At 40.6% G+C, this 27,337-nt stretch overlaps 1 protein-coding gene across 8 annotated transcripts in view; it reads right to left on the bottom strand.

The window, feature by feature from the left end:
• The window catches only part of ADGRA3 (adhesion G protein-coupled receptor A3), a 126,312-nt gene that overhangs the window by 18,642 nt on the left and 80,333 nt on the right, over positions 1-27,337 (bottom strand). For 5 of the 8 annotated variants that reach the window (XM_038398208.2, XM_043514066.1, XM_043514063.1 and 2 more), the window contains 6 exons: positions 24,769-24,970; positions 18,776-18,925; positions 16,036-16,197; positions 15,549-15,752; positions 12,247-12,460; positions 11,814-12,022 (listed from right to left, as the gene is read on the bottom strand). In XM_038398208.2, coding sequence (XP_038254136.1) covers positions 11,814-12,022; positions 12,247-12,460; positions 15,549-15,752; positions 16,036-16,197; positions 18,776-18,925; positions 24,769-24,970 — 1,141 coding nt within the window. The remainder of the gene's footprint in view (positions 1-11,813; positions 12,023-12,246; positions 12,461-15,548; positions 15,753-16,035; positions 16,198-18,775; positions 18,926-24,768; positions 24,971-27,337) is intronic. The other 3 variants (XM_038398209.2, XM_043514062.1, XM_043514065.1) reach the window with 3 other exon arrangements.

The following is a 27,337-nucleotide window of genomic DNA, read 5'->3' as shown; positions in this document are numbered from 1 at the left end:
GTTTATCTGATTTAAACAACTCATTTCTTTTTTATAGTTAAGAAATCTTTAGTTAATTATAGGATTGTCTACAAGTGTTATCTTTGGTGTAAAATCTACAGTGCAATTGACCTGGGGTTAGTGACTGGTCTTTTGGGACTGGGATTGGGATTAATCTGAATATTATTGTGATTATTGGTCTAAAGGACCATCTATCACAAAAGCAAGCTTGCCTGGGTGACAAACAGACTCGAGTACCCAAGGGGACTGCCTGTGACTCCATGGTTAGCCTGTTATAGTGCCTGAGGAGTTTACACTTGATACTTGGTTGGTGAAACCCAAGTATAGAATTCACAACCAGTTTGGGGTTTGTGCTCTGCTTCTTAACCGTCTGGCTCAAGTTGGTACTCATGCTTGAGTCACTCCAGACAGCACCTCCTGAAGCGATGCCATAGATGTTGCTTGCATTTTTGAGGAATGAGCTCTTATCTCAGGAGAAGGGAGGGAAGATTAGACAGCTGATAGCAAAACAAAAAAACAGCCCAAGATCTATTTTGAGATTCTTTGAGAGGATATAGCCTGACCCCAGACCATTTCCATTAAGGCAACAAATAGTCTAGAAGGCTTCTTAGCTAGTTTTGTTCTCTGCAGATAAATGGTTCAGGCTCGCTGAATATTGAGGGAATGGAATGTCCTTTCTTCTGATGATGAGCGTGGTTTTAGTAAGTGGATAAACTGGTTCAGGTGAAACTCAAGACAACTTTGGGGGTGAATTTAGAATGTAAACATAATGAAACTTTGTCCTTATAGAATATAGTGTAAGGAGGATCTGTGATCAGCTCTCCAAGCTGACCAACCCTCCCGGCTGAGATGATAGCTACCAGGAATGCAACCTTCATGGATAGGAGAGACATGGAGTGAGAAGTTAATGGTTCAAAAGGAGGCATACTGAATACTTAGATAATAAAGTTCAAGTCCCATTGAGTAGGCGGCTTTAAAAACAAACATGGGAAAGGTTCTGATTAGGCTTTTTCAGAATCTGCTAATCACCGTGTGCATGAAGATCAAGTAGCCCTGTGAAGGAGGATGGTACGCAGTGATTGCTGCCAAATGGACCCGTAAGGAGCTGATGGATGAATCTGCTGTCTTTAAGGAAATAATACAGTATGAGAGAAACATCTGCAACTTCTGAAGGTATATGCCTTTGATGCGCTCAGATGGCTAGGAATCATTTTCTAGTAGAAGTCTTCCTACTATTAGAAAGGATGTTCTATATAGCTTCAGAACACAGTTGTTCTAAGGAGAATGCCAATCCAAATCCAAGGCTCTGAGATGAAGTGGATGTGGGACATAGGAATGCTTGCCCTTGCTGGTCTCCTGAGTGAAGAGACTGGGAAATGTTTGAATAATGATCAGTGCCTGAGATGACATGTGTAGGAGGTTCGGGAACCAAAACTGTATGGGTCAGTAAGGGGCAATGAGAATGACTTGTGCCCTGTCCTTCTGAATCTTGCATAGGAGTGGCAGTGGAGGAAAGGCACAGTTTAGATGATTTGATCTTGGAGGGAGTAAAGCATCACCCTGTGAGTGATGACTTAGGGCTCCTCTGGAAAAGTATATGTTGCATTTCCTGTTTGTTTGGAAGGCAGACAGAACTCTGGTGGGAGTCCCACATGGAGCAAAAATATTGTTCACCAGAATCATGTAGCTCCCACTTGTAATCGACAGCAAAGTGTCTGCTGAGAGACCACTATCACATTCTGGTTTCCTGGGAGGCAGACTGCCAACAGCATAATGGGATTACTAATGCACTAGTTCCACAATCTGCTTCTGCACATGGGGATGGATCTCGCTCCTGTTTGTTGATGTAAAAGACGGTTGTGATGTTGTCTAATGTTACGAGGACATGGTGACTTTGAATGATCAGGAGACAGGCTTTGCAAGCCCTTCAAACCGTTCGCAGCTCTAGAACACTGATGTACTTCCTGGACTCTCGAGAAGTCCAGGTGCATTGTGCTGTATGACTGTCCATGTAGGCTCCCCGACCTAACGGATATGTTAGTAATGTCCAGTGCAGAGGCAAGGAAGGGAACACTGACAGATACTTGGCAGGGATTTTTCCAACATAATAGGGACAATATTGCTTTGGTGCAAACAGTCACTATGGTGCTCATGAACTGTCAGTCTGCTGAGTAGACAGTTTGGTGCCACACTTGTGGACAATGAAGGTGGAGTCTTACAAATGGCATGACAAGTGCACGAAGCCATATGGCCTAGGAAAGAGAGACAGATATTGACAGGCACTCAGGAGTTGCTTATGATGTGGTCTATGATATCGCTCATAGCTTGAAACCTCTCCCTTGGCAGGTAAGCCCTTGGTGTGATTGAATTTAATGATGTCCCAATGAAGTCTAAAGTCTGTGACGAGGAAAGATTTTTCAGCATTTACACTGACCCCCAAAAAAGAGAAGTGTTGCAGCAGTGTTGAAGTCAATGCATGGGCCTCCTGGAGTGACTTGGTGACAAGCAGCCAAATAGTCAAGGTAGAGGAAGACCATGGAACCACAGTATCTGATATAGGCTGCTACTATGGAGAAAACCTTGGTAAAGACTGTGGGGGCAGTAGCAATGCTGAAAGGGAGTACTCTGTTTTGAAAGTGGAGCCCACCATGAATGTGAGGAAAGCATCTGTGAGAAGGGTGGATGTCCATGTGAAAGTAGGCATCCTTCATGGAGAGAGCTGTAAACCACATGTCCTTTTCCAGGAGATGGAATTATAGATGACAACATGGCCACACACAACTTTAATTTGCAAATAAAGCAATTGAGACGGCAGAGATCAAGAATGCTCTCCAAATGCTCTTCTTTTTGGGTACTAGGAAGTATGTTGAGTAAAAAACACCCCCTTGATACTGAAGAGGAACCCACTCTATCACTACTCACTATAAGAGAGATTCCACTTCTTTTTGAGAATGTTCTCATGAGAATGGTTCTCATGAGAATGGTCCCCAAGAGGAGGTGGGAAAGAGGGTTTTGGAGGGACGCAAGGATGTAAACTATTGTATAGCTAGAATGAATGATGTTCAGCACCCATTTTTGTCCATTGTAATTGCACTCCAGATACTGAGAAAGTGTGCTAGACTAATGATTCTCAATCGGTGGTACATGTACCCTTGGAGGTACATGGAGGTCTTCTAGGGGGTATATCAATTCATCTAGATATTTGATTAGTTTTAGAACAGGTTACAAAAAAAGCACTAGCGAAGTCAGTAAAAACTAAGATTTCACAGACAAAATGAGAAAGCAAGCAATTTTTCAGTAATAGTGTGCTGTGACACACTTGTATTTTTATATCTGATTCTGTAAGCAAGTAGTTTTTAAGTGAGGTGAAACTTGGGGGGGTATGTAAGAAATTTGACTTCTGAAAGGGGTACATTAGTCTGGAAAGGTTGAGAACCACTGTGCTAGACGACCCCCAAAGGCTGCATGAGAGTCAGGAGGTGCTGGAATTTGTGGTTTGCAGCTCTCACGCTCCCGTCAAAAGTAACGTTTAGCAGAGAACTGGAACTGGGATGAGGAACCCACTGTGGGAGGTGTATGGAAGAGGGTCTTTTGAACCCTCTGTCTCTTGCAGGGTGGCTCATAAGGTCTCTGATAGAAGAGCTGTTGAGCCATTGTTCTAGGCTTGTATGATTGCCAGTGGAATTTTCTCTTTGAAGCAGATGTATATATTTCCAGGGAGCAAGGGTGGCCCTGGAATCCTTTAAAAATTGTGAAAAAAAAACCCCTCATCTGTCTTCTGATTAAATGGATTAGTTTCATTGAAGGTCAGGTGCTCAGTGGTGTTCTGAGACCTTACTGGGAAACCCCAAAGCATGGAGCCAAACACTCTACGCATTACGACAGCAGTAACCACAGCCCTGGAAGATGCATCAGCCACATATATTGCCTATTGGAGAGAGATCCTGGCAACCATTTTACCTCTCTCTCTGAAAGGCTGGAAACAAGCTCTGTTCTGCTGTGGGAGACTGTCATTAAAGTCCATGAATTGTGAACAGTTCAGAAAATCTCACTTAGCCCACAGCGCTTTGTAGTTGGCTATCCTGAACTGGGGACTAGAAGACGACCTTCCTTCACAGTAAGTTGAGATGTTTAACCTCCTTATCAGTTGGGGAAGATTGTGGGGTGGTGTTTTCTAGATCTCTCTGCAGCAGCCTGGACCACTGAAGAGTTAGGAGCACAGTGAGAACAGAAATTCTGCCCCTTTGTCAGGGACATAGTACCCTTTCTTTGTTGGGGGTAGGGATGCAAATAGCTGGGGTATGCCAGTTTACTCTAGCTGGACCCAGAATGGCTTCGTTAATAGGGAACACGTCAGCTGGAGGCAGAGGACTGAAGGATGTCCAGGAACTTACGCTGAAGTTGCTGAACCACCTCCTCAAGAGGAGCTGCAATTCCCCTGCAATTCTGAAAAGGAGTTCCTGGAATTGCTTATAGTCATCAGGAGGGTGAAAAGACTGGAGTCACCGCATCCCCTGGATTGAAAATGTCAGTCTTGGCCAGATCTGGTGAGTACCCCTTCTCTTCAGCAGGATCTGGGGGCAGGTCCAGTTGTCCTCTCAGTGGAGAAGAAAGGGGAGACTCCCTAGTAGATTGGACTGATTCTGTGGGATGGTTCCACAGCCCCCAGTACGGCCAATAGGATGGGTCGAATAGAGGTTGTGGAATTCCACACGGCATGGGACACTAATGGCTCTGAAGTAGCTGATGAGGTGGATGTTGGTCCCAAACTGGTTCAGGTGTTCTGATCAGTTCATTGGGTGGTTCAGAATCTCCTGATCAGAAAGGAAATTCCAGTTCCAATGGCAATACTGTTGGTGATGGAATCATAGCCCAAAGATGGAATCCTCCCAAAGGCCAGCTCCCCTGGTGGAGTTATAACCTCTCTCAAGAGGGAGGGACCAGATAGAGTGGGAGACTCCAGGTCTGGGAGAGCAAATATGTCCTCAAGAGGAGCGCAGGTCTCTGCTCTTCCTGGAGTGAGATGGATCTTTTCCATCGATATCCCCATAGCCGCAGTAGAGACAGTCTGTGTCACAGCCACTGAATACAAAGACAGTGCCACGGTTAACAGATACTCTTGGTGACTGGTCTTTGCCAGCGTTTTTGTCAGTACAGGTGGATCCTGGGGTTTGTATTTGGGAGGTACTGGTGCTGCTGGATTGCAATCCAGTGCTGATGGAGTCCTAGACTTGTGGGCATTCTTTTCATGCCTCTGAGACTTAGAACACACTAAGTTCTCTTAGGCTAAGCCTATAGACTTGCTCAGTTTAGGCAGGTCTGAATCTAACTTCTTCAAAGTGGATCTGGAGAAAGATGTAGCCTCATTCTTATGAGAATGTCCCTGCTCTCTTGACAAGGCCCCACTGCGGGATCTATGGGGGCAGACTCCCTTGTTCCTGAGATGGATCTCATGGGGGTATGAAAAGGAGACTAACTCACTCTAAAATACAAACTATCAGACAAAAACTTTAAAACTTGAACTATAAAAATTATTTACGTATACCTTAATATATTCACAGATAAAGGAGAAAGCTGAAGCTTCAGACACTGGAGGTTCTGACCCAGGCCATGCGGCAATGAGAAGGAACTGGAGGGGTGGTCTGTATGCCCTGCCCTTTATCTCCTCTGTTGGAGGCACAAGGTGAGCAAGGTCATGTGTGTGAACCAATCGACACTGCTTTCAAAATTCTCTGGCTCTAAGCACATGGAATGCATGCGTACCCACAGGGAATACACACAGGGACCAACATTCGAAAAAGAATAGTGAAATCTAAGGAGGAAACCTCAGTTAGCTCAGAGACATGATTTTGATGTAAACAGTTTTGTTTTAAATAGTAAAACTAATACTAAAACATTTAACCAGCTCTGTTGATTTCACTGCCTTGAGTTCTTCAATTGAAGTTTATAACTAAACACACAGCTACCTCCTTAGACTCCTGTTTTGGGATTTACAAGGATTGGCTTTTGTTCTATTAATCTGATGATCTGACCCATTGATTCAATCCATTATCACTGTTAACTCATTTACCGGACCTTAATACAATTGTATGAATTAATAGTTTAGTGGCCTTTGTAGTAGCTGTGTGTTAGCAATTTGCTGTCTTGATTTGATCTTTATTAACTTAAATACATTTATAAAACAGATACTGGATCATATAGTTTTCAGTAAATAACTTGGGACATGCCCACCAGAGATTCCCAATGGTTATCAGCTGACCCGCCTAGGAACCTGATCCACTCCCTCTAAATGAACCCTCTGGTTCATGCATTATGCAATCTTAATTTGGTCCTTCTGTGCATATGCACTATGACAGTCTTTCCAAACATTAAATAGAAAGTTTGGGGCAGAGCCATGAATAGGATTCAACTTTCCTGGGATTGAATCCAACACCCTATTCACAGGAGATATTCTCTCCCCTCTTCTAACTCTCTGCCTCTTCCACTGTCCACCCTGTCCAGTAATTGAGGCAGGGATCCTATAGTATAAATAGTTTATGATCATGTAATTAAAGACTATCATATATGCACAGGGACATAATTAAGGTTGTTTGAGCTATGTTAATTCTGGCATTTTCTAATTTTGAATTGCTTGAATTTGCAACCAAAATGTTATTTTAATATGGCATTACATATAAAGTACTTTTAAAAAAAATAATAATAGAAATTCCATCAGATGGAATGAGACCACTTGGAACAATTCAAGCTAATATAGCTGAAGAAAATAATCTGACCCAAATGGGAGGTACAAATCTGGGAAGCAGTAACACTAAGAATCTTGCCAGAAAAAAATAAGACAGGAATTTATAGTGCAATAAGGCATCAAAAAAAACCAACCAACCAAACAAAAAAAATCCATTTTTTAATTTAGCATCTGGAATGAACATATTATTAGAAAGACAATGACATGTTAGGGGAACTCAGAGGAGGAGAACAACATTTATTAGAGGCAGCAAGAATGGTCTTCTGAGGAAATATTCTAAGTATGCATGTTGCAACAGGATACGACCATGATCCAAAACCCACTGAAGTCAATGCAAAGATTCCCATTGACTTCAATGAGGTTTGGATCAGACCTTAAAAAAGAATCTTTGCTGGAATTCCATAATTCTCTGGAAGCTGCTATCAAATGCTTTTGTAAAATCAAGGACGTAAAAAACATCTGCTAGTATTTAAAACCTTTTTCTGTAAGTCTTCTCAAGGTGTAAATCTGGTCTGAACACTACCTATAAGATCAAAATCTAGTCTGTTCTTCCCGGAGTATTTTACTAATAGCTGTTTTCATCCTACTCAAAATAATAATGCAAGACACTTTTCCAGAACCAAAAAGAAGCGTCACCCTTGTCAACACAAATTAGCTGGTCATCCTTTTTAGGGATTTCTACAGATGACACGTTCTCCAGTCTTCAGGACAGCTCTCTTTTTCCCCAAACATTCTGTACAACCTGCACATAATAATTTACCATCACTGCCTCTCCAGCTTTTAACATTTCAGCATCTATCTTATCATACCCTGGTGTCTTTACCCCTTACCACTCTTCAGTTACTTCCTCAAACGCAATTACTTCTAGTGATATAGGCAAGTCTGCTCTTTCTTCGGATCCCTCGATGTGTTAAAGATTACCAGGCTGTACTCAACCAGCTAGAATGTTCCATCCAATGGGCTTTCTGTCCTTCCTCTCTGGTTAAAATTGTAACATCTTGGGCCTTCACAATGCCACAACAGTTTAAGAGTTGTGATGACAGTTGTCTGGAGACTAGAAAAAGCTTTTAAGAATCTCTTCTCTTGTATGGCTCTTTGGCTTCTTTTGCTTTATTTTCCATCCATTCTCTCACCTCTTCTGGCTGATTTTTTAGCTTCCGTCTTTGTCTGCATATACTTGTTGCAGAATAGCTCTTTTGCTGCTGTCTCATTCTTACTGAATTCTCTTAATTCTTTCCTCTCTTCAACAAGCCTCTGTGTATTTGGTTGGAGCCATTCTTTTCTTAGATCTTCTTACCTCTACTGTGGTCTTGGTAGCATTCACAATTACTTCTTCTATGACCATCCATGTTTTTAGCTATTCAGATCTATTGCTAAGCTGCAGCTTGAAATGTGTCTTCACTTCTGGATCCACTAACTTTCTCGTATCATACGTATCCTCTACCTCACACGATGTTACCTTCTTTAGTTTTGATTGTTCCAATAAAAAGAACTCAGCACTCTTGTACACCCTGGCACCCAACATTTATCTCCAGTGCATATTAATGGCAATATAATCAAGCTATTTCTGGGTGAAGCCATAATTTGATCTCCATGTCAGTTTGTCTCTTTGTCTCCTCACATGGAAACAGTGTATCCCCAATACAAAGACTGTTTAGGCTGCAGAGCTGAACAAAAACATTCTCCATTGTCTATCTGCCCTGGGATGCCATGTCTGCCCATAATGCGCTCATATCAAATATTATTACCATCAACCTGTGCATTTAGCTTTCCCATGAGGTTAACATCATCATAAATATTGATCTTGCCAAGGATGCTCTGCAGTCTTACATAGAAACAGCCCGATCTGTTCATCAGTATAATTTGTTGGTGCATAACACAACCTCTAACTTTTTGCATGGTTCATCACAAAGCATGCAGTCAATATTCTAAACTTACAGGTTCCCATTCTTCCGTATTTTAGCAGCTTCCTTGATTTGTAATAAGGCTGTGCCTTTCTGGTGTGTCATCTTCTCTTCCAGATTATAAAACCATCACACTTTCCTATGATAATTTGCCTCATCTAGTCCATCTCATCTCATTCAGTCCAAGTACACTTAGGCCAAAGATTTACATTTCTGTGATAATCTTTATCAGCCTCCCTGTGCGTCAAAGTATTCTAATATTCCAGAATCCAATTCTTGTCTTAACCTTAGCTGTAAAAATACCTCAATTCAGACAAAGAACTTCATTGCAACTGTGATTCTCCATCATTATAGCATAGGCAGGATTTACTGCTTAGCCAGTACTATCTTGTCTTAAGTCCAACCGATCGTGATTCTCGGCAGTTTTGTTTCTATTGGCAAATCTGTGACAGACTCTTCTTGTTTCTGGACACGTACAACTAGAATTAACTAGATGAAACTGAAGGGTACTTGTAACCAGCCAGTGGTTATGGACTCCTCCCACTGCAAGCACTTCATAGCCCACAGAACTCACCAAGCCACATGAAGCTTCCTGTACTATTAGTTCAGATTAATGAATTCACTGAACATTTGTTAGACACATTACTTCTATAAAAATCATACTTATGCTCCAGCTCATTAAACAGCTAGAATTGGGTATGCACTATGTCTCTTCTCATTATTAGTGTAGATGTAGAGAAGATATAGTGTAATGTTCTGAAATACATACAGAGAGGTAGATTACAGGAGAAAATAGAGAATATTTCCCTATACATCTCTAGCACAGTGGTCTCACCACATCCCATAATTTTGCATGTAGAAATGCAAAGTACTGGGATTCAGATAACGGCACAAATATTACTTGCGTGTCTTACAGTCTTCATAACTAAAAAGTAGTTAAACAAAACATTAATAGAAAAACAGAAGATAAACTGTCTACAATCTCTAAAGGTTGTAAAATGGAGCAATTGTATCAAAAGGTTAAGCGAGATGCATGTCTGCTTGAGGAAGGCAATTGCTCAAATGGTGTGGCAGTTCTGAAAAACTATCATAAGTTCTGATGCTTATCTAAATCAAATCTTTTGATATTTGTCCAATGTTAAAGCCTTAAATAACGGCACTATAATAAACAATTAATTTAAAAGAAAAAACCACACAATCACCCTTCCTATATGGGAAAGTTAGAGCTGAAGGAGAAGTCTCTGAACAAGCAAGTTCATTATTGAGAAACATCACTTTCTCCCAGCTCTGCTGTCAAAATACAAAATTACAACAAAGCTCACTGTAATTTTTCTTCATTAAGTTGTGTTCAGGCACTGAAGCTCAAATCCTTAAGTGTCATTTTCTAGCTTTGTCACCTTAAACCAAAATATTTTTTTCCTGTGGAAACTTAAATTTGTGTATACAACTCATAGCAACAATGTTCCATGTAATCTTTACGTGCGAATACAGAAATCTAATAAGATTAATGGTCTATGCAAACATATAGATTGTGTATCTCCTTAATTTTCTTTCCTCCAAGTGGCAGAACTATATTTAACTTCAAGTAAAATCCCTCCTTGAACGTAAGTTGAACAAGCATAGATAACATATTTCAGGTTTTAAAAAGTCTATTACATTTTAGAGGATTAAATGTCAAAAAGTAAGATAAAAGAATAGAGTATCCAATTCTAGTATTGTAATGATGAAAGTACCTTCAACTGTTCAAAAATAGTAACTTTTCATTTAAGAGATCTTCCATTTAAAAGGCTTCATATACTATGGCATCATGCCAGATCTTACAAAGTCTCCCCTTTAAAAAAACTGCTTTTTGGTATTCTACCATTTAATCTTCTCTTTTATTAATTTTTTTTAAGTTTAACGGTTTGTTCTGCTAAATAATAATAAAAAGCCACCACATTTTTTATGCATTACTTATCCTAAATTATTCTTTTTCCTTAAAAAAATTATTTGGAGAGAATGTTTGACTTATTTTTAAGACCACATGTAGCATCTCAAATGTAATAAATACTGATAATATTACCTCTATGAAATTTAATTTTGCAAGTGTAACTTCTAAATGTGATTTATTAGTAGTATTTCACCTGATTTCCTCTTATACTGATGTTCTCAATTTTATATCCCAATCTATACTTTCGTTTGTTAGAGGTCTGCTCTTATAACTCTGTGGTAGGAACCATCAGAGCAGAACAAGAAAACAGACAAGCAGAGTCCCTGTCACTTTACCTGTCAGAAACAAAATGTACTGTTTCACCTTGCCTTTTTCCCAAAAGCCGGTATCTTGGGAGACGTACATTTAGGAAGAATGTTTGCTGTTTACTACGTTAGGGAGAAGGGGGTCTTCTGGGAACAAGCAGTAACAAAAAGATAACCTACTATGAAGAAAGCACTTCCCTCAATTCACTATTTCATTCCTGCCACTGTATTTCAGAATTGGTGTAATTTTACTGAGCTCAATACATGGGAGACATTCAAATCAAAATACTTGCAGGAATGTCTTCAACAAATACTGTACTTTGACTTGTGTAGTAATTAAACACCATAATCTTTTTTCTTATATTCATATATTCATCTACTTTTCTGGGAAGTATGATCATGAATAGGCATTCTATACCAATATTCATTCAGTGGCTCTAAGCCAGGGTGTAGAAACGGACAAAAACCTCATATCCATAGACACTACAACTAACCTGACAAGTTCTACTGTTGCCTAGAAGTTATTCCTATTATTTTCTCTGCTGCCTACTATTCTTCATTTGAGGCTGTCATTGTTAGACCTGGAATCTAAAGTTCACAAAAGCAGACTGACAATTATTAGGTCATTAGAATAGATTTATATATCATACTGAAAGGTTTCATAAGAAAAACCTATTGTGTCTTTAAAATATTCTGCAGTAAAATTGTCTGCAGTAAAACAGTGTTGCCAGTCTACCATTTTCAACCAGACTTTATGCCAACATCTAAACTAATACAAACAAGTGAAAATTGTTCTGAAGTTGGTTTGTGTGAGGATACCCCCCCACTCCCACAATATTTTATTATACTAAACGCAAAACATTTACTCCTCTGTATTTTTCCTGAACATTTTTTATTTCTGATTAAATTAAAAAACCTTAATAAATACCAACCATCAAGACTGCATAGTTACTGAGGGAGTAGCACTGAATGGTGGTAATGTTTTCATCTGAAGAGATAATGTGACATCCATCAGACTTCCATCCTCCCAGTCCATTGAGCAGATCGAAGTCCCATTGTGCCGCAACAGCATCTGCTCCATGAGCAATACGTCGTAGTGTCACGTTAATAGCAATGTGGTGATTGGCAAGGCTTAAACCATCTATTTGAAAAAAAAAATATGGAATTGATTTTATATAAAAATGTTTAAATGTTTAATTTTCAACACATACTGTAAATATTAATGCTGGATAATATCTGATTCTTAGAGGTGCGCTAATTGAAACAACATTAGCACACCTCTTGAATATAATGTCAATGATCAGGCTTCTAAAACTTTGGCATTTTTCTAAGGTCATACAAATGTAATAGTAACCAAAAACAAACCTATCTTGGTGAGAATAACTGGTGTTACTACTGTACGTCGTTTCCCATCATCTGCCAGATTTGTTGAATTTCCTGTTGCTGGGAAAAGTTTTCCATTGCGAAATGCAATAAGTTGAAGCTTGTAGATGGACTCATTTGCTGGCCTAATTTCTCTTTTCTGCTTTTGTGTAAAAAGGGAGGGTGGCAGTTGAATAGAAGCCTCTACAATAGTGTTCTATAAACAAACAGATTTTAAGAAGTATTAATCTCTGAACAAAAAAGGGATTTTTTGGTCTTATTTAGAAGCTCCTCCAATTCATCGGTGTTGGGCTTTCTTCCTTTCAACAGTTTCAGAGTAGCAGCCGTGTTAGTCTGTATCCGTAAAAGGAAAAGGAGTACTTGTGGCACCTTAGAGACTAACAGTTAGTCTCTAAGGTGCCACAAGTACTCCTTTTCCTTTCAACAGTGTCTGAAGGAAACAAAGTTTATACAGAGCTCAGGACTGTAGTGCTTCCAATAATCCACCAAAACATGCTTTAACTAAAAATCTTAAAAAACCCTTTAATATGGAATTATTTGTTAATCATTGCCAGAAGCTGGGAATGAGTGACAGGGAATGGATCACTTGAGGATTACATGTTCTGTTCATTCCCTCTGGGGCACCTGGCTTTGGCCACTGTCGGAAGACAGGATACTGGGCTAGATGGGACCTTTGGTCTGACCCAGTATGGCTGTTCTTCATACTTCCTCTCTCTTCCTGTTTGACCCAGGCCCCCGCCCCCACTCCACCCCTTCTCCTTCTCCACCCAGTTCCGCCCCTCTCCCAAGTACACCCTGTCCTTCTCCTCTGCCCCCCCTCCCTTCCCAATGCCTCCTGCAAAGCTGAACCACGGCTGGTGGGAGGCACTGGGAGGGAGGTGGAGGAGTTGATCAGCAGGGCCACTGGCAGGCGAGGCACTGTGGGGAGGGTCGGGAGCTTGGCTGACGGTGGGTGCTAAGCACTTACTATTTTTTTTCTTTGGGTGCTCTGCCCTGGAGCACCCACAGAGTCAGTGCCTATGCCTAATGTTTTGGGAGATCTCTTGGGAGCTAGACATGACAGGCAAGGCCAAATGCCAGACATGCACACAGGCAGATGTAAAGGTAAATGCTGTAATTGTTTCATTTGGAGTGGTATTATCAGTGCTTGAATTGCAGGAGGGACTTAAGGGGGCCAGGCCTCCCTTACTACTTTTAGGAGCTACCCCACTTCTGACTTATTCAAAGGCACCAGAGGGGCATGTCTGGCCCCCTTACTTCTTCCCTGTATGGCCAGCAGCAGGGCCAGGAGCTTCAGAGAGAGTAGCAGCAACACGTGCCAAAAACTTAGGGTGGGGAGAAACAGAGAGGGAAGGATCTGCAAAGGGAGTAGAAAGCTGCTGGACCAATCAGCAGCCCTGGCACCACCACTGCAGGGGCAAGGGGTCCCATGACCTCAGGAAGCAGGTCCCACTGAGCATGCTTGGCATTTATTGGTGGATACCAGGCTCCAATGCCCGCATTGGAAAAGCCCCTTCATCCCATCAGCAAGACAGAGGTGCTGTCCAGTGCCCTAGCCAGCTGCTCAGTAGAGACTGGTTCATGCCTGCCATGCCTGGTCCCAACCACTCCACTTCCAGAGATGGGCGGGGCAGGGGGGAGGACTTGGGGGACCTACAAGAGGGGAATGAGGACAGAGAACAGAACTGTTATTGCAGGAGGACCTGCGGGGATGAGGGGAGCAAAAATCCAGCCTTACCACTTCCAGGAATTCCACACTGGGGAGATGGCTCTGTGGGGTGAGGGAGAGTCAGAGTGGATGTAGGGCAAGATGGTGTGCAAGTGGGAGGAGGGGAGGCAGGATGGTGTCAGGCACAGCTGGAGGCAGGACTAGAGCAGGAAAGATGGGGTTGTTTGTTGAGTGCAGAAGACTGGGGGGAGGCAGGGACAAAAGGCAGACAGGTGTAAGTGGTAGTGGGGTAGAAGAAGTGCTGTGATGGGTGCAATGGGGGAGCTTGAGAGGGGGAAAAGGCAGTGGCAGAAGATAGTGGGGTAACAGGTAAGGGAAATCAGGGAGTTTGGGGCAGGGCAGGAGGGATAGGTGGGGAGAGTTGGGGTAGGAGCAGAAGGCAGGATTTAATTGGTAAGGAAGGAGGAGGCAGTTGGGGTAGGGAAAGAGGCAGGGCAGAAGTGGCAGTGGGAGGCTAGGGTAGAGGGGAGAAGACTCAGCTTGGCAGAGCAGAGAATAGAATAGAAGCATAAGGGCCAGCCAGAGGATAACCTGGCACCGTGCGCCATATTGCCTGCAGGACTGCTCGTATTCATTGGGGTCCTCCTACTTTTTTTCCCCATAATTCAAGCACTGGGCATTATCTACAATTTTGTACACAAGTTATTGGTACAGTACATATCTGCAGTGAAGCTCCAATATATGAAGCAATAATGGCAAATTGATAAGCTACACTGGCATTTAATCACAAATGGATTTTCCATGGAGTCAGAGTTAAGTACTTCCCCCTATATACAGGCAAATGAATCTGTCAGACTTGTTTTCTAGTTTGTACTCCTTCACACTGTCAGTATTTATCTAGATATGTATATGTCCTCAATCACCATATGACACACACTTGTTTAGACTTGTGTCAAAATAAAAAATTTGAGTTAAGTCAACTTAAAGGTTACTTTTTTTTAACTTGAAAGTTAAGTGTAACATGCAGATAGCATACCAAAATAAATGTACTGAACATTAAAAAGAAGTCAGGAAGTAATTCACTTTCCATGCTGCTGAAATACTGTGCGTGTCTAATGCCTTGTCTACACTTCACAGTTCTGTCGGCAAGAGACATGAGGCTTTGCAAACCCTTCTCAAAGCACCCTGCGGCCAGCTGCACAGTGGGATAGCTATCCACAGTGCACTGCTCTCTGTATTGATACAGGAGCTTTCAGTGTGGATGCACTCTGCCGACACAAAGAACATAATGTGGACATGCAACAGCATAACTTTTGTCAACAAAACTCTGTAGTGTAGATATAGTCTAAGAGTATGGTGTTGGTGGTGTTTTTTTTTTTTTTTTAATGTAGACACCGGTCCATTAAGAATTGTTTTGAGTAATTTAGCCAAAAGCAACACAAAACCAACTTCTTTATTCCTCTCATAGCTTCTCTACTCTTGTTCTTAAATAATTGTTCTGTATTACAATGCAGTAAGAATATTTTAACATTGGAAACTTAATTTAAGCCACTTTCCAACCAATTAATCTCTAATTAAGTCTTATAAGCCAATACAGAAACAATGAGCATCAGACCTTTAGTGCCAAACTTGACAGTGTATTTGAAACATTGCACTTAAAGCTTAATTGCTTATCTAGGTTTCCATCTGGATCTCTTCTCCCATAGTCAGAAAGTCCTGTACGGTCTGATGCAGCCACTTTCTGAAATACAGTGCATGTCATCCCAGTGAAGCCAGTTGCCTTTATTACATAAGCCTCCAGAGCAATATTTGGAGAGTACTGTGACAAGAAAAATCATATAGACAATAAATAACTTTATACCACATAAAATAATCTTCAAAGGATTCTTCACATTAATTTTATACAAAGACCAGAAAAGCATTCTGTATAACTGTCAGATTAATTTGGTCGGAATAATTTTTTTTCCTTTTAGGAATCTCAAATATTCTAGACCTCGAAGTACAAATCGGACAATGTCAAAATCTATTAACTATGAAAAAAAATTCACTTTTCAAAATAAACCAGAAATGTTTACTTTAAATTAATGGAACTTTATGCTTACTGTTGAGTAAACTTGAGCCCCATTTGCTAGTCGATACATAGCAATTCTCTGTAAACATTGTACGATTCTAGTGCAAGCTTTGGCCTCTCTCTGTGACATCCACAAAACACGTTCATCCGCTAGCATAATGTTACTTGCAATGTCCACCATCACATCACCAAGCTAGTATGGGACAGAAATGAGAAAACACCATGTCAGCTTCGGTCATTCATCTTTTGGCTCATCAATAAGGAGCATAAGATTATTTTCAAGCCAGAATTATTGGAAACCCAATACTACTATCAGCATCTTAAAAAAAACAACAACAGTTGTTCCCACATCAACCATTATTTGTCAGGTATGACTTACTGGAATGGCTTTTAAGAGTCAGATATTTACGTCACTGTAGTATTACTGTTAAGACAATATATTTTGTTTTCCCCTTCTGTCAGTTAAATTTACTATACTCCAAAAGCAAAAGAGCATGAGACTTTTAAGAGGGCTACCATCAATTTCAACTTTAATCTATTCAATAATTAAAAGTAGTTTTTGGTGGTACTTCTGATTACCAGACATTGTCAATTCTGGTAATTTAAGTTTTTCTTTTTTTCCCTCTTTTGCCACAACCTTCCTCTCTCTTCTACCCCCCGGCCCTGGAAATTTCCTAAGTTAGACCCCCAAGCCTGCAAACATTTATGCACATTCTTAACTGTGACCACTGCCAACAGCTCTGTGAAGTGAAGGACATCTGTAAGATTTTACAGGATCAGTGCCTCATACAGAGGAAACAGTGACACAGACTATATACGAATACTGTCAGATGAACAAAACAGAAAAAACCTGACCTCTTTCAGTTACTGTAATCTGGGGTGTTACTTTTTAACAATAGCAGGTAAGAAGACAGCAGTGATATTTTTAAGCTTTTCAAACAAGAAAGTCCATACCTGGAAGTGAAGATTTGCCACATCTTTTCCACTGCTTTGCTAGGGACTGATCCTGCAAGGTGCTGAGCACCCTCAACTGTCAGTGAAGTCAACCGAAAGAGGGTGGCACTCAATACTTTGCAGGATCAGACCCTTATTTAATAAATATTTCTGAAATCAATCAAAACTAAGGTAAATGGATAAAATGCTTATTAATTTAATTATAAAACATAAAACTTCTTATAAGTCTTTTGGTTAAACTGATAATTTATTGTAAAAGTCAACAAGAAATTCCTAAAATTATAGGAATCAAACTTAATTGATTCTCTCTGTATAAATCATGAACTTATCATAAATAAGTCACACTTGCCCATTCTTTCGTCAATGTCATCAAGAATTTTCTTAAAATGTTTCTAAGCCGTGATGACATCTTATAGTTTTTTTCATTTTCTAATGTGGAATAGTCTGACACAGAACCCCCCTCACCCCACCCCGCCGAACGTTTATTTTTTCTAGTGGACACCTGACACTGAGGAAGCTATTAAGGTTACAATTCATGTACTCTACATCTTTCAGACTATTCAAACTGCACAATGAAGAGCCACTTGAAAACATATTTCATATATTTACTAGCTCTAAATTTTAATTAATTCCAGGAAAGCAATGTGTAGTGATTAATTTAAAACTTTATTTTTATTTAGACTAAAGGAAGATTATTAAATGTATTGGCTATTCATGCTAGAGAATGGGCTAACACTTGCAACTTCCAACATACCTACAAATCAAACAGGTTTCACTAAATATGGTTAAAAAAACAAAAAGAATAATACATCATCTACAGAGAAACTGAGGAACTTCAGCTACTATTAAAAACACTACGTATGAATTTAACATTGAGAGTTTTATCGTTTTATTGCCTTCATGTAGTGGCAGAGTGACAACAGATTGACAAATCATCGCTGAGAAAACAATACCCTTATAATATATTAAATCATGCAGCAATCCATATTTTAGGTTAGGTACTAAAACAATCACTTAATAAATTCTTTTTTAATTATTTCACAAACATATAGAAAAATTAAATTTAGGACAAATTAACTGAGCTATGTATTTAAAAGTGTGAAATGTATGTAATGTGAAAATCCTCCAAAGAGTTTTATTGTGAATTTTTATACTACATTATTTGTTTGTGTTTGCATGGGGTGGGCATGTTTTTTTGGCCAAGTTCCAAATTATTGCACTACGATCTCCAACTTTCCAATATGCACTGAATAGTGAGATCAAAACCACTGTTCAGCAGTGAAAGGGAGTTTCTATCTACTCCCCCTCAACAATAAACACTCTCTAAGATATTATTTTAATGACTTATATCCCATAAGATATAAGATGACTGAAAAACCTTAGAGATACACCTCAATATTGAATAAAGCCAGGCTATCATGGGGGGAAAAGATAAGTCTTGTTTTATTCATTACCGAGAGGATCTCTGAGGTTTTCATTATTCATCTTTTTATATAAAATCATTCTAATGAAAACCTGGGTGACCCACTCTATACTAAATAAAACCAGACGTACTGTACCTATCTCCCTGCTCCAGTGCTGACCAGAGACATTACAGGTCCAGTGAATGCTGGAGGATCTCAGCATGAATACAAAGTCTTTGACCATGGGTCAGCAACTTCAGGAACCTACTAAACAAAGAAAAAAATGGAACAGAACCTGAAATTTGAGCTCCTCAACCTAAGGTTTAGAAGGTTTTATTATTTAAAACAGCTATTTTTAATAAGGCAAATATTTCATCCAGTTATCTTGAAAATGGTATCAAATGTTAAAGGTACCTCTTTGTACTTTTCAGCAAATCTTCCAAATTTTTCTATCATTTCAGCCACAAAAATAACATCCATCTTATCAGAAAAATTTGCTGCTTCAACAGTGTAAGCCAAAAGCTGTCTTGCTGTTGCAACTGCATTAGTGAGGTTGAGTGGCATCTATATAAAGAACAAATATGAGCAGCGAAAAAGGAAAATTTAAATCTAAATACAATTTAGGAGAATGCCTAAGTGTTTCAAATTTGAGACTGTTGTAAAACAAAAACAAAACCTTAATTTTTTAAATAAAGTACAATTAATAAATTTCTCTTCCTTTGCACATCTATTTCCTGTGTATATAGACAAAATTGTTTTCCAAAATTCCTAGAGCATGGAAAGTATGTTTCATAGCTAGACAAGCTAAGAGAAAGCTACACACACCACAGCCACAATATCTATTGACATATTTAAAATAATAAAAAATGTACTTGAAATTAATGAGAGGCTCTCCCTAAAATACAAGAAAAGTTCAATGTCCCACTCCTGCAACAAAAACCAGGCAGGCAGACTCCTGAATCCTCCCAGAGTCCAATGGACTTCTTGTGGCACTGCACAGGGTCTCACCTGCATGGTTCGCTTTGCAGCACTGGTGCCTGCACCAGTAGATTTGGAAGCATGGTTTTAGAAAACAATGATAGATGTCCTTAGTGTATATTAGTTCAGCAGCCATAATGCATCATTAACAAAAATCAAGTTTCAGAGTTCAAATATTGCATATAATCTCTCTGCACTTTTCTTTTTTTAAACCAACGAATTCATTTTTACATTAAAAGGTCACATTCATGATATGCAAGTCACAGTACAATGTATATCCATCTGTCTGAATTAAGCAATATTTCCATATTTTTTTCTTAAAGTAATGAAGAATTCTCTTTAACACAAAATTAACTGTAGCAGTCACATCTGGACATTCAATTTTATTCAGTGTTTCCTTCCATTTTGGATCCAGACCAATATTTGATTTAAACTACTAGGTATTAAAAAGATAATATATCTAGTCTCTAAATAAAGACAAAAACAGTCTAGCAAAACAGATCTTTGGGCCTGGATTTACCATGTCAGGGGGCCCCCCAACCAACAGATTTCTATGGGTGGTGATGGGAAGGGCCAAACCTGAGTTTCTGCAATGCCACTCAGATTTGGTTCGGCTGTCCCTCCATCATGATGGCAGGGGGTAAGGGAGGAATGACGACAGGGCCAAATTTGAGTGGTTTTGCAACCTGGCATTTTGGGCGGCCAAAATCAGGAGGAGCTGCCCTACCACAGGAGTGGGAGTGGAGTGAAGATGCTGGTGAGTGGCCAAGATGTTGGGAGGCACTTGGGGCTGTGGTGAGTGGGATATATGTCAGGTCTCTTGGGATGTGTCTGGGGAATCTCAGTGTAAGTGGGAGCTGGTGGAGGATTGCTGGGATATATGTGGGATGAGACGCATTTGTTTCTGAATAGTGAATGTTTGGAGAGAGGGTGCTTTTCTAAGTGGCCCCTCTTAATGCTGTGCAGGATGGACAGCAGTTGCAGAATAATTAGACTGGGGTCACAGTGATGCACAGGTGTGCCCCATTCTCCCCTCTGTCATGGTGGGGGCAGCTGGGCCAAATTTGATTGAAGTTGTGCGGGAGGCCCAATTTCCATAGTGCACAGGGCCCCAAAACAATTTAATCTAGCACTGAAAATTTTTGGGAGGTCCAAATGTTTTCTGTGCAACAAATGACTAACAAGTTTTGCTGACCTACCTAAAATTTTGTTACACAGAAAAAGATGATAATGTTCAGATTACTTCTTCTAAAGGAATAATTAAATCACAGAGCTCAATATTAAGGTAACATTTTTGAACATTCCTTACAATTTTGACAGAGCACAGAAATAATTATACATTTAAATATGAAAAAATTAGACCAGTAATCCTGCTTCTCAAAATATTCTTGACTGGATTTTCACCTTGGGTTTCAGTTTTCTAACATGAGACTCATAAAGCTCTCCCTAACTATGAAAAAAATATTGCCCCCCGAAGAGCAGTAGCAGTAGGATGGAATATAAGTGAAGCTCCCTAATCACAGACATGTTCCACCCACTTAATTTAGTTGCTGTCCTGGGAACTTGTAGTCAATTCCTGCTTGACCTACGTTAGCCAAAAAATAAAAGGGTCAACTTGTTAGGTCCATTATTTTATTATTTGTTTCTATAATGGTAGCTCCCTATAGGCCCATCTACCAGAACTGGTGCCCCCAGTATTCTAGGCATTGTAAAAACACAGTCTTGAGACAGTCCAAACCCTTACAGCTTACAATCTAAACAGGTAACACAAAGAGTGAGAGAAAGGAGCGTTATCATCCCCATGTTACAGATGGGGAATGAAGGCATACAGCTATTAAGTGATTTTTTCCAAAGTTACACACCGAAAGTCTGAGGTAGAACAAGGACTTGAACCCAGATGTCCTGAATTCCAGGTGGCGTTTGGTGCTAGTTTTCTAATACCATGTTGTATTGGCAACTCCATTGAACTATGGTTACTGATTCTGCACGTGTATCACATAGTAATATTTGGTTTCAGAGTAGCAGCCATGTTAGTCTGTATTTGCAAAAAAGAAAAGGAGTACTTGTGGCACCTTAGAGACTAACAAATTTATTTGAGCATAAATGCATCCGATGAAGTGAGCCGTAGCTCACGAAAGCTTACGCTCAAATAAATTTGTTAGTCTCTAAGGTGCCACAAGTACTCCTTTTCTTTTATAATAATATTTGTAGAAGATTACAGTTAAGGCTCTCTCTTCTTGCTGTTTGCTTTTAATGGTTAATGGAAATTTATTCAGAATTTTCAGGAAAGTGTTTCATTTATAAACACCCACATAAGAGACCCATGGCTGACTGCAACTCCCAGGTAAATTCAATAATTTATTTGGATGAGGTTTCAATTATGAGTGATTCTGGGTTTGAAAAACATGCAAAGAAATGAACCTTGTAGGTTTATTTACTTGTTAAAAGTAAATGCACATTTAGACTTGAGAGGATCCAGTGCTATGTGTGTGTAATTCTTTCATCCAGCATTAATTTGCAAGTTGTTTCAAAATTAAACATTAAAGTTTCCCTCTATATTTTTAGGAAGGCTTTTTCTTCTTTTCTTTTTCACTTTTTGTTCATTTTCTTTAATGGAATATTTCTGGGACAAAGAATAAACAGGATTAAGTGAAATAAGATTTAAGGCTGACCACATCCTGGATCATTTTCATATTACTTAAAGTTTAATTTCCAGTGGACTACTGAAACTTAAGTCTATACTTATGTCAGATTTCCAGTTTTTTCCATTTGTAAATGTTCATAATTCACCAAAAGGAGTATTAGTCCATTCAATATTCTATGCAGTGATGTTCTGAAATTCTTTTCAAGTATTAGGCATTATCTGTTACAACATTCTTACAAAACACTGGTGAGTGAGCGAGAATGGGCATAAAGAGAAATATATTAGGCCCTGATTACAGGTTGCAAATTCCTGATTGCTGTAGCTACTCACCATTGTTTTTCAAACCCAGAGCCCCAGTTTTTGGGTGAATGATTGTCATTTAACTAATGTGAGTGACACTTCACAAACATTTATGGTTCATCATGCAGAGCACCTACAATTACATTTACAATGGTGTTAGTTAACGCAAAGTAATTGTCAAATCAACTCAAATAGCAAAGAACAAAACACTACAATCTAGACAGGGCCTGAAAGGGTCTCAAAACACAAAAACTTTAGGGTAAAAAATGTTTGGTATATTTTTAAGTATGATTAATATCTCTATTTTTAAAGTGTATCTGCATTTGTAAATACATATTAATGATTTACAGAATCAATAAACTGTCTATAACAAAGTGATGTTCCAAGAGTCTGTGTGATTAAACTGGAGACAAGAACAGCTCAGAATTCACTAAGTCAAACCCAGTGCTATACTAGACAGCTAGAAGAAAAGGAGTACTTGTGGCACCTTAGAGACTAACAAATTTATTAGAGCATAAGCTTTCGTGAGCTACAGCTCACTTCATCGGATGCATTTGGTGGAAAATCCGATGAAGTGAGCTGTAGCTCACGAAAGCTTATGCTCTAATAAATTTGTTAGTCTCTAAGGTGCCACAAGTACTCCTTTTCTTTTTGCGAATACAGACTAACACGGCTGCTACTCTGAAACCTGTAGACAGCTAGAGTAACCTTTTACATTTCGGGGAGGATGTTTGAGGTTGAGATGGGGTGGAGTAGGCCCAGAGGCCTCAGGTTCCTTCAACACCCATCCCAGGAAAGGAGCAGTAGAGAGGTCCTCCATGTGGGCTAGAGTGGCTGCAGGGAGCAGCCAATCAGGACTCAGCAGGCCCCTACAGAAGGAGCTGCAGGACCAGCCTGAGTTCAGTCTGCTGGTAGGGACTGGGGGAGCAAGAGGTGCTCCTTGGCTGGCTGCAGGGGCTGAAAGGGATGGACAGATCAGTTGCTGTCAGGGACTGGGGAAATCCAAGAATAGCTCCTAGCTGGCTGTTGGGACTAGTTATTGGCAGCGACCTGGGGAGCAAGGAAGGAGCTTCTGACTTGCTGCTGGGACTCAACTAAAATGGGCTATGGGAAGTGGGCCAGGGAAGTGTAGAGCAGCCATTAGTAAAGGGACATAACGCAAGGCTGCTATACTTAAAGGGTCCCTGGCTTGGGATGTGGCACAGTGCGTGGGACCAGTTCCCTCCCACCAGCCACTGGGAGGAAGTGGCTATGCCCTAAGGAAGAGAATTAGAACTTTGGCACCCCAGAGAAGGGGGCTGCACTGAGACTGACTCAGTGGGGAGCTGTGGTCAGCGAACTGCGGGCTCAGCAAGAAGGCTGGGGTCACTGAGGACTCTAGGAGAGATAATGAGTCCCCAGGGAAGATGCCCTCAGGCTGCTGCTCAAGTCTCGAGTAGGAGCCTTGCAATCTAGCCAAACCAAGCCAAGGTACCGTGACAGGCGTTGTTGGACTAGTTAAAAACTGAACCCAGGAAGGAGGACACACCAACCAAGGGTACCAGGATAGGCCCTTTCGGACTGGGTAAAAACTGAGCCCAGGGAGGGCTACAGGACATTGGGGACATTTTGGATTATGTACCCCGTAAGGAGTTTGTTTAATTTGGCACATGGACTGTCCATAACTCAGACGGAGGGCTGACTCACCGAAGACCCGCCTGAGAAGTGCAGCGGCCGACAGGGGGCAACTAGTGAAGGAAATTGAGAAAAAACTGCAGCATGCACACACTTGATGACCGGGGCGCTCATGAGAGGTGAGTGCACCCCATTACAGAGGTTGTCAGAATTCTCCAATTCACTAAAAAATCTGATGGCCTCTGAAAGAAAAGCTAAACCAAATTCTTGTGTAATCCCGCAGGTTCCAATGTTAGGTTCTGAGCCGTGAAATGCTAATAAAGAGACATGATCAGATAACAAATGGTGTATACATTGATCCAGTGAACAGTAGATACTTTGTAACGAAGGGTAAGACTTTGTCATGCATATTTTTAGTAAAAGTCACAGACAGGTCACGGGCAATAAAGAGGTCATGAGCTTCCGTGAATTTTTCTTTATTGCCCGTGACCTGTCTGTGACTTTTATTAAAAATATACATGACAAAATGGGGAGCTGCAGGCTCCCCACGCAACCTGGGGTGGCAGGCTCAGAGTTGCAGGGTCCCCCATCACCACTGCCTGGAACTGTGGGGCTGCCCTGCTGCCTGGGAGTGTGGGGCGGCCCCGCTGTGACTGGGTGCTCAGGCTCCCGCAGTTCCCAGACACCAAGGGTGGTGGGGCCCTACAACTCCAGGCGCCGGAGGCTCAAGTCATGGATTCTGTGACTTCCGTGACAAAGTTGTAGCCCTATTGCAGTGGAGAGGCAAATTTTCGAAATCTTATTTTCATTGAAGATCTTGATTTAAGTTATTTTAAAATAGTTTCACAAAAGACAGAGAAGTGCAAATTACCTGATTAAACATATACAGGACTCGAGTAACATCATTTGCATACTGGCACCGAGAATAGTCCTCTTCTGCCCAGAAGCCTCCTCTGTCGCATCTGCGCCAAGCTCTTCTCTCATCCTGAGAGTTGCCAGGATATATCCCACTGCCAGCAGAGTAACGAGTACACAGTAGGTATGCAGTGATGCCTGCCAATGTTCTAGGCCACCTACAGAGTTGAAGGCAAAAGATTAAACAAATTTACATGACAAGTAAAAAATTGAGTAAAAAGAATTCAACACTATGGCACCAAATAAAAGACACTTCAGAACAAAATATCTGCAAACTATTTAAAAGGCCATATTGGCGAGCCTTCAGTATTTTCAGGCAATTTGTATCTGAATTTATTAACAAAAATGAGTTCTAATGTCAGTACTCTATTGTTTCTATTCTTTCATCAGTCTGCACACTGTAGAGAAAGAAAAGTTATATAAAAACTCATTAGAAAAGATTGCAATTTTGTTCCAAATGGGAATTTACTCAATTTTTGTGGCAAGATTTCCAGATTAAGAGTTCTATAATTGGATGTTACATATACTATGAGATGCTCTGCAGCTTTTCTACTTGCTCTGCTCACATGTGTCAGTGTAACTTTCAGATTTACTCCATCTGTCTGCTGATTCTCAACTGCAGATATCAACAGAAGACAGTACAAAGTGAGCAGAAAGCAACTGGATCAGCATCATATATCTACAATACAATTTTGATATTCTCTTATCACACCAATTTCTGCTGTCATGGTGAATAGAAATTAATTTTCATGCGAGGACAACCTCTTATCTACATTGACAAGGAAAAGGAAGAAAAAAAGGTTTCCTTGGAAGGATACAAATGTTCTACATCCATATTTGATTTTGTGACCATGCACCCCGCAAACAAAATTCTGTATCTCTAACCTTTACTTTCTTTTTTAAAGCATAAAACCAATCAGGTAATGCAGAAAAAATGAAATGGCAACATTTTATTGTGCTGATTATTCACTCAGCATGTCAAAAAAGGAGTCCAAATGATATATTAAAATACACAGTTAAGCTGTCAGGCTAATTAACATATTTCCATCAATACTAACAATGGAAGATTTAAAAACCATGAAAAATATCAGGCATGTCAAATACTTCAAGGCCATCAACCCAACTCAAACTTAATTAAAACATGGTCCCCTTCTTGAGAATGAGCAATTCAAGTTTCTCTTGCCACCTATACTTTTCTACCTACTAAGGCCTGGTCTACACTACAAGTTTGTCTGATTTAGCAGCATTAAATTCCTGCACCCGTCCACACAACGAAACTGTTTTTTGACATAAAGGGCTCTTAAAACAGATTTCTGTACGGTTCCCCAACGAGGGGATTAGCGCTGAAATCGACATTGCCGTTTCCAATTAGGGTTAGTGTGGATGCAATTCGAAGGTATTGGCCTCTCAGAGCTATCCCAAAGTGCACCATTGTGACCGCTCTTGACAGCACTCTGAACTCAAATGCACTGGCCAAGTGTACGGGAAAAACCCCAGGAACTTTTGAATCTCATTTCCTGTTTGGCCAGGCGAGCTCATCAGCACAGGTGACCATGCAGTCCCAGAATCGAAAAAGAGCTCCAGCATGGACCGAATCTGATCGCTGTATGGGGAGAGGAATCCATGCCATCAGAACTACATTCCAAAACATGAAATGCTAAAACATTTCAAAAAATCTCAGAGCCCATGAGGGACAGAGGCTACATCAGGGATGCAACACAGTGCCATGTGAAACTTAAGGAGCTCAGACAAGTGTACCAGAAAACCAAAGAATCAAATGGACGCTCTGGGACAGAGGCCCAGACATGCTGCTTCTAAGCTGAGCTGCATGCAGTTCTAGGGGGGGCTGCCACCACTACCCCATCCCTCTCCGTGGACTCCGAGGATGGGATACTCTCCGCCATGGCTGAAGATTTTGCAGATGGGGAAGATGAGGAGGACGACGAGCTTGGAGAGAGCACACAGCACACAGTTTTCCCCGACAGCCAGGATCTTTTTATCACCCTGACTGAAATACCCTCCCAACCCAATGAAGCCAGAGAAGGGACCTCTGGTGAGTGTACCTTTTAAAATATAATACATGTTATAAAAGCAAGAGTTTTTTAATGATTAAGTAGCTCTGAGGACTTGGGATGCATTCGTGGCCAGTACTGCTACTGGAAAAGTCTGTTAACATGTCTGGAGATGGAGCAGAAATCTTCCAGGGACATCTCCATGAAGCTCTCCTGGAGGTACTCTAAAAGCTTTTGCAGAAAGTTTCTGGGGAGAGCAGCCTTATCCTGTCCTCCATGGTAGGACACTTTACCATGCCATGCTAGTAGCAAGTAATCTGGTATCATTGCATGACAAAGCCAGTGTATGGTCCTGGTGTTTGCTGGCATTCAAGCAACATCCGTTCTTTATCTCTCTGTGTTATCCTAAGGAGAGTGATATCGTTCATGGTAACCTGGTTGAAATACGGGAATTTGATTAAGGGGACATTCAGAGGTGCCCATTCCTACTGGGCTGTTTGCCTGTGGCTGAAA

This window comes from Dermochelys coriacea, chromosome 4, assembly GCF_009764565.3.
Source record: "Dermochelys coriacea isolate rDerCor1 chromosome 4, rDerCor1.pri.v4, whole genome shotgun sequence".
NCBI lineage: Eukaryota > Metazoa > Chordata > Testudines > Dermochelyidae > Dermochelys > Dermochelys coriacea.
Note: the sequence above shows the minus strand (reverse complement) of the source record. Positions and strands in the feature narration are given on the sequence as shown.